This window comes from Rhincodon typus, chromosome 8 (assembly GCF_021869965.1).
Source record: "Rhincodon typus isolate 14 chromosome 8, sRhiTyp1.1, whole genome shotgun sequence".
Lineage (NCBI taxonomy): Eukaryota > Metazoa > Chordata > Chondrichthyes > Orectolobiformes > Rhincodontidae > Rhincodon > Rhincodon typus.
The window spans coordinates 76,445,564-76,459,169 of NC_063339.1; the positions used below are offsets into that span (position 1 = coordinate 76,445,564).

Consider the following 13,606-nt stretch of genomic DNA (forward strand, 5'->3'; position numbering starts at 1 on the left):
AAGAAGATCCTCTCCCTCAACCCTCTAATAATTCCCAAATTGATCTTCAGCACACCAGAACGGTGCTACGTACTTTATACTCAAACCAAGGTTTTACATAACTTTGAAGTTGACAGTGTGCTAGACAATTTGATGATCTGACTGAAGCCAAGTGGAAGATTCCAGAGAACAGTATACAAACATTCAACTTTGCCAGTTGAATTCACTACAATCTACTCCTGTTAATAGTCATTTTAGAATGGAATTACCTCATGATATACATTATGTCATTTTAAAAGGGCACAGGCAGATTAGTTTTTTGCAGTTCAATTAATTCAATTAGAACTAAAATATAAGTCAAATTTGGTAACTTTGAATTAAGAGTGGTCTGCATTTTGTTCCATTCAATGCTGAGACTGTAAATCGATGGATAGGTCATTCAGCCCACCCATGAACTCCCTCAACCAGAATTTCTCTACAGCATTTCAAAACTGGGGTTCTTACGGTTATTCTCTTCACTGATGAAGAATTATATCCAGTACTTCTGAAGTGAAAAGGTTTAAACAGAGACAAATGCCAAAAGAAACAAAATGTACAGCCGCTTTCTATCCTTGAAATGAAGACAGATACACAAGCTTTCTGCATTCAGCACTGAAATGTGGGGCTGGAAATCTGGGCAAAAAAGGGTCCACGGAAGAGGTTTGTGCAACAAAAAAAAAGGAGACTTCAGTTATCCTCGCTATTTAGCGATTGTGCAACAGATGAGAATTTGGCAGAGAAAATGGCAAAGCTCAACTCATGATGATGAATGCTAATCAACAGTGATCAGATGTGTTAGGTTTATAGCCCCACCTTTAAGCAAATGAAGGTGGCCATTGTAGCAGGCAAAGAGCAGTGGTGGGAGACAGTAGGAATAGTTACCAAAGAGATGAGTATTTAAAGTATTTTACAGAAAAATCTATATTCTATATTGATTATAATGAATGCAATATGTTTTACAAGAAATTCCCACAGAATCTGACCACACAAAAAGTGTTCTCCATTTTTCTTACATTCTTTCTCCCCTCCACCCTCTCCTACACATAGCCTTATCTTAGTGTCATAGAGCTGTACAGCATGGAAACAGACCCTTTGGTCCAACTCGTCCATGCCGACCCGATATCCTAAATTAATCTAGTCCCATTTGACAGCATTTAGCCCATATCCCTCTAAACCCTTCCTATTCATGTACCCATCCAGATGCCTTTTAAATGTTGTAATTGTACCAGCCTCCACCACTTCCTCTGGCAACTCATTCCATACACACACCACCCTGTGTAAAAAGGTTGCCCTTTAGGTCATCTTTTAATCTTTCCCCGCTCATCTTAAACTTATGACCTTTAGTTTTGGACTCCCCCACCCCGGGGAAAAGACCTTGTCTATTCACCCTATCCATGACCCTCATGATATTATAAACTTTTATAAGGTCACTCCTCAGTCTCCGACTCTCCAGGGAAAACAGCCCCAGCCTATTCAGCCTCTCCCTATAGCTCAGAACCTCCAAGTCTGGCAACATCATTCACAACATCCTTCCTACAGCAGGGAGACCAGAATTGCATGAAGTTTTCCAAAAGTGGTCTAGCCAACGTCCTGTACAGTCACAACACAAGTCCTATACTCAGTGCACTAAGCAATAAAGGCAAGTATTCCAAACACCTTCTTCACTATCCTGTCTACCTGTGACTCCACTTTCAAGGAACTATGAACTTGCACTCCAAGGTCACTTTGTTCAGCAACACTCCCTAGTTGTTTTGCATCTGGTTTACTTTGCTTTCAGTAGAGAGGACCCATTCTCTCCCTTTAGCACCTTTACACTCACTTTACATCTTTTATTCCCCTTTCACCACTTAACAACACCTTTGACTTTTGCTTTAGCCACTACATCGTATGATCCCTTTACCCCTCCTCCACCTCTGTCCAAGTATATAAGAACCCATTTTCCACCCCTTCCAGTTCCAAAGAAGAGTCACATCGGACTTGAAACATTGACTCTGTTTCGCTTTCCACTGATGCTGCTAGACCTGCTGAGCTGCTGCAACATTTTCTGTGTTTGTTTCATGTTTTATTCCCCATATTAACATATTATTAGCAAGGCTTTTGACAAGGTTCTGCATGGTAGACAGGTTAGTAAAGTTAGATCACATGGGATTCAGGGAGAGCTTGCCAATTGATTACAAAATTGGCATGATGATAGCAGACAGAGGAAGGTAATAGAGGGCTGTTTCTCGGGCTGGAGGCCTGTGACCAGCAGTGTTCTGCAGTGATTCCACATATTGGGTCCTTTGTTGTTTGTCATTTATATAAACAATTTGGATGCGTCTATAGGAAGCAGGATTGGTAATTTTGTGGATGACATCAAAATTGGTAGTATAGTGGACAGTGAAAAAGATTAAGATCCCTTTGTAATCTTAGACAATCAACTGGGGCAATGGGCTGAGGAGTGTCAAATGGAGTTTAATTTAGATAAATTAGAGGTGTTGCATTTTGGTAAGATGAACAAGGGCAAGACTTATATACAGTAAATGGTAGGGCCTTGGGGAGTGTTGTTGAACAAAGAGACCTAGCAGTTCGGGTAAATAGTTCTTTGAAAGTTGCATTGCAGATAAACAAGGTGGTAAAGAAGCATTTAGCATGCTTGCCTTCATTGGTCAAACCATTGAATATAGTGGTTGGGACATCATGTTATGGTTGTACAGGATGTTGGTGAGGCCACGGGTCTGTTTCCATGCTGTATGACTCTATGACACATTTCCATACAAAATAAGGTCCTTAAGACAGTGTCAAAATTTGGACATTCTATACTTTCTTTCTCCAAGTTTCCAATTTACACCCAAAGGACCAGCATTTTTCAAATACACTGAACCAGAATGCCACAAGAAAGTGCATAAATTACCAAAGTTAGGAAAACAACTATGAAGGAAGGTTCTGTATCACCTAAGCCTGTTGCTTAGATCCAACTTGATGTCCTTGGTTTAATTCAGGCCACTATTCTATTCAGAATTGTCACTCTGTATTATTAAAAGTATCTGATGCAGAAGCTGAAGAGGAAAAAGTGAGGCTTAGAATTTGCTGCTTTTCTTAAATGTAAGTATTGCAGTGTCAGAGAGGATTTCTCCCAACAAGAGGGGGAGCTTGCATTAATCGTGCACCCCTGCATAATGCTGTGAGTTAATATTAAGGCAGGGTAACACTAAAAGGGAAACATACAAGAAAACATCAGGCTTCAAAACTGCTTGCATATGCAAAATTCTGGAGCAGATGTAACCCAATTGCAAAGCAGGATTTCTTCCAAACCAGAGCTGAGGGAAAACAGGACATTGATTGACATCAGACATATAAATCATAAAAGCTGCAAATTCTTAAGGAAAAACATATGTGCACTCATAGACAAAAACTGCTTTTCATGTGAACATGTATGTGGTTGTGGTCCAGTAAAACAGAAGGCTCTTTGATTGGTGAAGAAGATAAGGATGGCAAAAGAAGATAGAAGATGACACAGAATAGAAAGAAGAGGAGAAAACAAGCGAGAAGGGTGAAACTGCAAAAGAAGAATGGGGTGTTTTCCCATCCAGAACTAATATAGGAAGTATGTAGCCTGCTTTAGACAGCAAATTGTTGCCTGAATTTAGCCTCCTTATAAAGCTTGCTCTGACTTTGTCTTAATAAGGTAGATTCAGAATTGAATATTCATTGTCAAACCCAATCCTGTACCACAAAGGGGACAAAACTAACTCCAGTACCAATCTAAGTGGCACAGTGGAGGCATCCCTACTTCTGAGCCAGGTGACCCAGGTTCAAGTCCCACCTGCTCCAGTGGTTCGCAATAACAGCTCTGAACAGGTTGATGAGCAGAACACACCACAGCACGTTGCTGGGAAAATGGTTCTGGAAAGGAACAGATATTTTTAAATTTCGAAGATGACTAAAAATGGATGTGCGTACTAAAATGAGTCTGGTCACCAGTCGGGCCATTATCTTTTGATAAAAAGATCTCAGCAAATAAAACAATTTTCATAAAGATGATTTACATCTTAAAATATTTATTAGCCCCGACTAATTCATTATTCCCATTGCCTTCCATAAAGATGATGCTTGCTGGGGTATAGTTCCACAGGAACTGTTCGGTCTCTATGGTATGAAATACAACACTAGATACAGTCAGGCTTTGTGAATCTCATAGCATCATAAGCCAGTTAAAAAGAGAAAGAGGACAAACTCAGCAGGTCTGGCAGTAGCTGTGCAGAAGGAACAGGGTTAACATTTCAAGTCCAATATGACCCTTCTGCTGAAGAAGAGTCATGCTGGACTTGAAACATTATCTTTTTTTTCCTCTCCATAGATTCTGCCAGATCTGCTGAATTGCTCCAGCACTTGATCTTTACTTCAGATTTTCAGTGCCTGCAATATTTTGTTTTTATACTAGCATCTTAAGTCCAGCTTGTTCCACATGTTCAAAGAGATCCAAATATGGCAGTTTTCTACAGGGCTTCATTCACAAGAAGCAGAGTAGAAATCTGTTGCTTTCCTCAACTTCATCCAAGAGGCTGAGGTCAATTACAGAAGCCTGAGGTTGCCCAGGCTAAAATCAGTTCATCCAGCACAGATCAGGGCTTTAACCTGGGACTTTCTGGTCCAACCAGCTCAGGATCAGATCATATTTATTTACTGAATTATTTAACTGGTCCCCAGCCCTACCACTCCAGGCACAGAGACACATATGCACCCAAATGTGACTTTTTTTGTCTTTTACCTCTCATTTTGTCCCCCAGTTTTGCTGCTCTGTCCCTTAAAAGCTGAGCAAGTGACATTGTTTCCAAGCCTCTGTCAATGCTGCCCTTGGCCTTGATGGTTGACAACTGCCAGTTCCTGTTTTCCGACAGCTAACACCTCTCTTCAATTCTAAAGCTCTGAAATAATCTGAAATTGGGAATTCTGCATGCCTGAAAAATCATTTTTAAAGTTACTTTTCAAAACATTTTCTTGCCTTCACCTTTTCTTAGCTAGCTTCCTGCTTCTGAATTTTCCCTCAATGTTAGAGAAGCAGATGTGAAATACAAACAAACATTCAAATTAAGCATAGAATGTGGTCCCTTGAGCATACTCTGTGATTCAGTAAAACCATGGCTGATCCAGTCGAGTTGCAAATTCCACTAGAACTGCATACAATATTTAAAAAGTGAACTCATCAATGCCTTCAGCATAATGTCCTTAACTTTGTGTTCAATGCCTCTCGTGATAAAAGATAGCCTTAATTAGCCTTAATTACTTGCTATACCTGAATATTATTGACTTGTGTTTCATGTTGCAGAACACCTAAATCCTTCTGCACCTCAAGAGTTCTGTAGTTTTTCTCTGTTTAGGGAATATTCTCCTTTTTGTATTCTTCCTGCAAAAAAGTGAACAATATCCATTTACACCTACTCTCTGTTTTCTGCCAGCCAATTGTCTATCCATGGGAGTATGTTACCTCCTACTGAACGTTCTTTTACCCTGCCCAATAACTTTTGGCTCCTTGTCACGTGTGTTCTATAAATCCAAGTACAGTACATTATTGGCCTCCCCTTACCCAAAGAGCATTTTACACTTTCAAAGAACTCCAATTGATGAAATATGATTCCCCTTTCATGCTGACTCTTCTTGTTTGCCTGGAGCTTTTGGACCTCCTTGGTGTTTTCTACCATGAAGACTGATGCAAAGTACTTATTCAAATCCTCTGCCATTTTCAGGTTCTCAATTATTATTTCCTCATTTTCTCAAAATGGCCCATGTTCACTTAGACCTCTCCCATTTTATATATTTTAAGAAGTTTTTGCTGTCCGTTTTGATATTACTTGCTAGTTTTACCTCAATGTTTACTTTATCCCTGCTTTTTATCATCTTTTGTTGCTGTTGCTTTAATTTTTATATTTTATAGATCTACTATCTTACAATTAATCTTTGTCACATAGTACTGTTTTCTTTCAATTTAATGTTATCCTAACCTTCACTGGTTAACTATGGTTGGTTTATCTGCCTTCCTAGAATCCTTCTTCCTTACTGGGATACATTCTTTATGAGAATTGGGCTAAATGGCTTATAGTTACTCGTGTTCTGCCTTCCTCTTTTCTTGAATACAAGGGTTATATTTGCTACTTTCTAGTCTGATGGAACCTTTCCAGAATCTAGAGAATTTTGGAAAATTAGTACAGAGGCTTCTGACAGTGGTGCTTCTAATGCTGGAGTTTGTTAAATTTGGGCTGTGAAATTGCTCCCCTTCCACTCTTCTGGTGTCAAGAGAATATGGACATTTCATTTTGTGAACTTCTGCTTTGTCCCTATAATTCAACACTTCCCTGCAGTTGTAAAATTGAAGAAAAGGCACATACTTATAATGAAAAATTTAAGAACAAAACTAGAGATGCTCTGCTGAGTTTGGTGAGGATGGAGTAATATGTAGGACAGCGTAGAACACACAGTTATGCAGAGATGAGTAGTGGTGAACTTGGGACATTCACTATACAACTAACAGATTTCTCGCAGCGCAACTCATGATGCATCAGATAATATGCTGTGCTTTTTAAAAGCCAAACTATCAGCTGCTCATCAACAAAGTGTAACACAAAGTAAATGAGACACATAAATGCTTTTTTTTTTCTTTATCCATTAACAGGTTGAGGGCTTCACCGGCTAGGCAACATTTTATGCCCTTCCCTAATTGTCCAGAAGGCAATTCAGAGTCAACCACATTGCTGTCGGTCTGGAGTCACTTGTAGGCCAGACCAGATAAGGATGACAGTTTCCTTTCCTAAAGGAAATAGTGAACCAGATGTCACATACAAGTACAGAATATGTTACATACTTATTGAGTTTCCATAGCTATGCACACCACAGTGCAAGACCAAGTCTTCAATGGAAAAGGGGTTTAAACCACACATTCTATATTTATTTTCAAGTGATTGGACTCTAATTAGATAGATACATTTAAATAGCCAAATAGTAGCTATTTGGGAAGTAAATGACTAAAGTTGTTTAACACAGAAGACAGTAGCAGGAGTAGGTCATTCAGCCTTTTGCCATCATTCATTATGGTCATGGCTGATCATCCAACTCAATAGCCTGTTGCTACTTTTCCCTACTGTCCTTTGATCCCTTTAGCCAAGTGTTGTATCCAACTCCTTCTTGAAATCATACAATACTGTGACCTCAACTGCTTTCTTTGGTAGCAAGACTCACCACTCTGAGTGAAGAACTTTATCCTGATCTCAGCACTAAATGGTTTAAATGGTTTACCCCGTACCCTTAGACAGTGATCGCTGATTCTGGACTCCCCTGTCATCGAAAAAATCCTTTTTGCCTCTACCTGTCTAGTTCTGTTAGTATTTTATAATTTTCTATGAGATTCCCCTCTCATTCTTCTGAATGCCAGCGAGTATATTCTTAATCAACAATTTCTCCTCATACACCAGTCCTGCCATTCCAGGAATCAGCCTGGTAAACCTTTGTTGCATGCCCTCTATAGCAAGAACATCTTTCCTCAGAGAATGAGACCAAAACTGCACACAATCTTCCCGGTGTGGTCTCACCAAGGCCCTGTATAATTTCAGCAAGACATCCCTGCTCCTGTACTCAAATCCTCTTGCTATGAAAGCCAACACACTATTTACCTTCTTGAACTCCTGCTATGTCTACATGCTTACCTTCAGTGACTGGTGTACAAGGACACCCAGATCCTGTTACACATTCCCCTCTCTCAATTTATAGCCATTCAAATAATAATCTACCTTCCTGTTTTCTCCTCCCAAAGTGGATAATCTCACATTTGTCCACATTATACTGCATCTGCCATGTATTTGCCCATTCACTCAGTTTGTCCAAATCACACTGAAGCATATCTGCATCCTCCTCACAGCTTACCCTCCCACCCAGCTTTATATCATCTGCAAATGTGGAGATATTACATTCAGTTCACTCATCAAAATTAATATATATTGTGAATGGCCGGGATCCTAGCACTAATTCCTGTGGTGCCCCACTAGTCACTGCCTGCCATTTGGAAAAAGACCCATTTATTCCCAGTCTTTGTTTTCTCTCTGCCAACAAGTTTTCTAGCTATCTTAATACACTAACCCCAATCCCATGTCCTTTAATTACACATATTAATCTCTTATGTGGGACTTTATCAAAAGCCTTGTGGACGTCCAAATAAACCATTGGCACCCCCTCATCAACTCCATTAGTTAACACTGGCTGAGGTGCTGCAAAACATAAAATTTAGGTGTCACAGTAACATTGCTGATGCAGGACATAATTACAGACAAACAAATTTACATAGCGGTTTCTCTTTACTATATACAAGAGACACACACACACACACACACACACACACACACACACACAACTCTGAAAAAGCAAGCTGCAAACAATTATAGCTTGTGTCCAACTTTGGTACGCATACTTAACACTTGCATGAAGGACTGGTAATTACAGGTCTGTACCAGTGGCTGCCGTTTGATTCAACGGATTAAGATTATAGAGGGAACATATTGCTGAACATAACGTGTATTTTCCAAATTGTACATCACTGTCTATCTGCTTAGTAAACGTGATGATAATACTAACATACATAATTACGAGACAGCATTTAATGGAGTCCTTCAGAGCAGACATGAATGCAGTGAATGACAGGGGTACGGTGGGGTCATGCAGGGCAAATTGGGCAGGGGCACGCTTGTCCAATACCCAGCCTTAGAAAAACCTTTTTTTTGGGGGGTGGGGAAGAGGAAGAGGAGGAAGAGCTTAGTGCAGGAATACTGCCTAGTGGCAACAGGATGTTAATTAATCTCATTAATGAACCTTGTTAAGGCAATCTTCCCTGAACCCAGCGGAATTTAAAAGCTCAGAGATGGAACAGGACGTGCTTCACAAAGGCAATGCAGCAAACTCTATTAGGTTTGCTGGCAGTCTACCAGGGTGGTCCCTCATTGAAAGGCACTCAAGTGTCCAACCACAGGAGGGGGAATTGCTGTCACAAGAACTAAATTCGGCCTGTACAGTCAATTACAGTGCCAATGGTAAACTACAAAATTGTCAAGGTTTAAACGAAAGTAACAAGGGATTGATGGAGTTAAAAGTGTCATAGATCCTCTTATCGTAGCGATCAGTTCGTGCCCCAGAGAAATATACAGGAAAACAGGGTAGAAGTACATAATGCGGCAGAATGCCACGCAGACATTTCCTGTATTGGGGCTCACACGCACAGGCATGGCACCAAGCCAGTGACTTGCAATGAAGCCCACTTTAAAAGTACACACAAGCAATAATGAATTGCAAAACAGTATATTATTTTCGATTTTTGATGAATTTTATATTCATGCAGAGGTGTTTGGGTTATGCAGTCAAACTTCCTACATTCCCAGTACTTTGGAGCTAATGGTGCCCCATGCACCTTGCTGCCCTTTTACTTCTAAATGGTAGAGGTCAGCATTTATGGAGGGGTTCTCAAAGAATCATGAGTTGCTAATGGTACATCACATAGGTACATGCTGTGGACAAGTTATACCAGTGCCGGAGGATATTGGAATTTAGGATAATGGGGGAAGTGCCAGTCGGGCCAACAACTTTGCTCTGCATGGTATCTGGTTTTCCTGAGTGTTAATGGAGCTGCACCTATCCAAGCAAGTCCACATCATTCCTGATTGTGCCTCTCAGGCACAGGAGTTATTTTGTAAAATCAGAAGATGAGCCACTTTCTGCAGAATGGCCAGTCTCTGTCATATTCTAATAGTCAAAAATTATGCGAAGCTATCCCAGTTGAATTTCAACCATGTTGGTGAGAGACTGGTTTCAGAGGAAAAACAGGTTCCTTCCCTCAAGGGCAGCACAGTAGTTAGCGCCGCTGACTCCCAGCGCCAAGGACCCAGTTCGATTCCACCCTCAGGTGACTGTCTGTCTGGAGTTTGCACTTTCTTCCCGTGTCTGTGTGAGTTTCCTCTGGGTGAGGTGATTTCCTCCCACAGTCCAAAGATGTGCAGGTTAGGTGGACTGGCCATGCATGTATAGGCTAGGTGGATATGTCGTGGTAAATGCAGGCTCACAGGATCGGGGTGGGGGTTGCGGGTCTGGATGGGATGCTCTTCCGACAGTCAGTGCAGACTTGATGGGCTGAATGGCGTCTTTCTGCACTGTAAGAATTCTATGATTCTAACATCGATACCCCAATTAAGAGTTTACAACAATTAATCCTTCACAATCACCTCTAATGATACCAAAAGAATTTATGAACTCAGGCCCTAGGAAGCTATCAATAATGGAACAACGAAAATCAGGGAATCATTATCTATATAATCTATCCTCATATGCTGACGTTGTCCCTGCATCAAGTACTATCTCTGGCAGACATTCCTCAGTTTCTTTATATTTGGGTTAGAATCATCACTCTGTAGTCCATCTTTATTCAGTTGTTCTGGACCCCATCAATCATTGGAGACGCCCGTTTATATCCACTCTACCACTTCAGCAAATAGTACCAGAAATCACAACGGTCAAATTGACCATAGCCAGTCTCTAATCAAACCTGTGAAATAGAACAAAGAACTACAGGTGCTGGAGATATGAAACAAACAAAAACAGAAATTTCTAGAGGAACTAGCAGGTCTGGCAGCATCTGTGGCAAGAAGGCAGAGTTAGCCTTTTGAATCCAGTGACCCTTCTTCAGAACCTTCTGCTTTCATTTGCTTCTAATCAAACCTCGCCCACTGGCCATGATATCCAGACTGGCAGTCTCTTTTTCTTCTAAAATACACTTAATTCACAAAAAAATTGTAAATTAGCAGTACAAATTTAACATTAGGTAAAATCCAAAACAGGTCAGTCTCTTTCAACACAGTATTTGTCATAGGCCTTAGAAAATGGCCTTTCCCAATTGTGCCTTTGGTGTCATTGGCCCAAACTCTCCTGCACAATCAGCATATAGTCCTGAATCTTGAAATGTGTCAGTCTGTAGCATCTAGTTGTTTATAATAACGCTTTGTACAGGAAAACCAGCAATTTTCAAGCAGCACAAAGGGGCATCTTTCAAAACATGATGATCCTCAAAGGAGTAGCTGATGTTTATCATAGTGTGCATGGTGCTGGGAACCGCCTGTGGAGCACAGAGCCAGTGTTACAGAGCTGCTCGGGATGAACTTTCACATCTCTATCCAGTTGTTTGCAAAGGAAAATTTCAGAAGGAGGTACACAGCAGTCTCTTCCCCAGTGCAACCACAGTGAGAGGAGGGGTTGAACTCCAGGTATGCAGACAGGGAGGGCCTTCCCATCTACTAGATAAGCTGTATATTGGCTTTTGTCTGAAAGTTTTGGTGACAAAGTGCTCTGCCAGATAACTTTAACAGTCTACTCCGTGAACCATTCAACAGGATTTATTGTCTCCTTTTCCCACAGGACCTTGAGGACATTGCATGTGGATCAGTACCCAATTGTTTCTCTGCATAAAAGCTTCACCACGAAGTGCCAGACTGCCGTGCCCCGTGGCATTGTGGCAAGATTTGTCCTTCAGCATTTTGGACATAAATAGAACCTCAGAACTAGTACATGGTGCTTGGGTATCACTGGTCTACTCACTGTCCACTAACTATTGGAGTCAGACCAATCACTGCCAGTCTCTAAGCTTCCCTGTCCACTGACCGTTACAGTCAGACTTACCATCGATGGTCCTTGTCTAGACAAGTCAGTCTGACTAATTTGATTGCAGATCATGAGTGCCTACACCTCATGTAATTCCAAACATCCACAGCTTGTCTTCTCTATATAACTTACAAATTTTACTTTTCAAAATGCTCCTGATAGTTCAGTCAGTAAAGTTGCTCCATCAGAATATTCGAGGTATAGGAGTACATGTGTGTCAGTGCCCACAGCTGGGGTTTGGAAATGAGAATTCAGTGCAAGTTTCACATCATGACGACAATCTAGTATCTTTTATGGGACAGATACATGATTATCGAGCAGGATCAAGGCATGCCATGTGATATGCTCCCCATCCTACAAAGCTGTTACACTCCCCAATCTGACACTACAAGAATGATGACCTGATTGGTGACGGTAAACTAATCAGAAGTTAATGTCCTAATGAGAGGCAGTCAGAAACTTGGCAATGTCTGTGTTACTGGACAGAAGTGGGGGAGCTCACTTGTGAGTTTGACTGCCTTGTTCTAATAGGCAACAATAGGAGGCTGCATAAATTCTACTCAAACATAGGCTGTAATTCATCCGATAATAAAAACCTAATCAGCTGTCATCACACATGGTAAATTGCCTGGGTTAACTGAAGTGCAGGCATATGAAAACCATTACTGCTGCTGTATACAATACCTACATCTGCAACTCCAATCACGGATCACTCACCAAGTTGGCCACAAATTGTGCCGAGATATACAGCCTGCATTGTTTACTGCTTCCTCAAAAAAGCAAACGATCTCCTTTCAGTGCAGTAAGCCTGCTGTACAACTCCCAAAGGTAGTGTTAAAGATATGGGTGAATGGAGAACAGACACAAGCAAGGACAGGAAGAGGGGACATGTGAGGAAGGGAACAGCTTGTGTCGGTGAAGGGAAGAATGGGAGAAGACAGGAGAAGAGGTTGATTTTAAATTTCCTTCTAATCAGAAAATCACACATTGATGCATAGAAACTCCAGAACAGCACAGACCAGAGCCATAATATCTGCAGGCTCAAAAACTGACCTTCCCCACTGACCTTATGTCCAAATAACCTTCGAATAAACTTAACCAGTCTTAACATAAATTACTCCACAAAAGCCATTAAGTCATGTTCCAAGATTATTTATCTATCTTTCTACTTTCAGAAGATTTGGCAAGAATTGCTTTAAATTAGTAGCATATGAGCACCGAGCATGGCAAGGGTACAGAGTGGACTCTTAGGGGGAAGTCTACAAAGTGGCCTCCCCCAGCCGGCTGAGTGCTAAAGGGTGCAGTTGCTGAACTTGATCTGCAGCAAGTGGTAAGGGAATCAATGGGAGGGGAAAACCTACTAGACTTCCTCCTCCCCAATCCACCTCTCATAGAGGTATCTATCCATGACTCATTGGTAGCAGAGGCTGCTGCACAGTCCTTGTAGAGATGGAAGTCCTGACTTCAGGTTGAGGCTAGTCTCTCCAACATACGATGTCACAGATGTGGAACAGATCTAGCAACTCAAAACTGGGTATCAATGTGGTGCTTTTAGCCATCTGCAACAGCAGAATTACATTCAATCGCGATCAGTATAATCATGCTGGAGGAGCGACCCAGGTTCAAAGAAGAGTGCACGGTGGAAAGCCAAGAGCAGCACCAGAAATACCTAAACTTAGGGTGTCGACCTGGTGAGGCTACAACACAGGACTACTTGTGTGCTAACAGTGGAAGCAGTATGTAACTCATAGAATGATACCACACACAAAGTGGCTATTCAGCCCTTCACGCCAGTGACAGTTATTTAGTAGTGCCATCTAATTAATCCCGTAACTCAGTTCTATCATAATAACCCTCAATCTTTTTGTTCTCTTTAAATATTTGCCCAATTCCTTTCAGAAAATTAATATTGAATGTGTCTTGACTA

The 13,606-nt window shown here is 41.1% G+C and overlaps 1 protein-coding gene across 1 annotated transcript in view; it reads right to left on the reverse strand.

Annotated features, from left to right (window-relative positions):
• The window catches only part of dnajc17 (DnaJ (Hsp40) homolog, subfamily C, member 17), a 49,828-nt gene extending 38,274 nt beyond the window's left edge, over positions 1-11,554 (reverse strand). Inside the window, exon 1 of the mRNA XM_048600466.1 lies at positions 11,468-11,554. Within this exon, the coding sequence (XP_048456423.1) occupies positions 11,468-11,554 (87 nt within the window). The remainder of the gene's footprint in view (positions 1-11,467) is intronic.
• Positions 11,555-13,606: the final 2,052 nt, after the last annotated feature.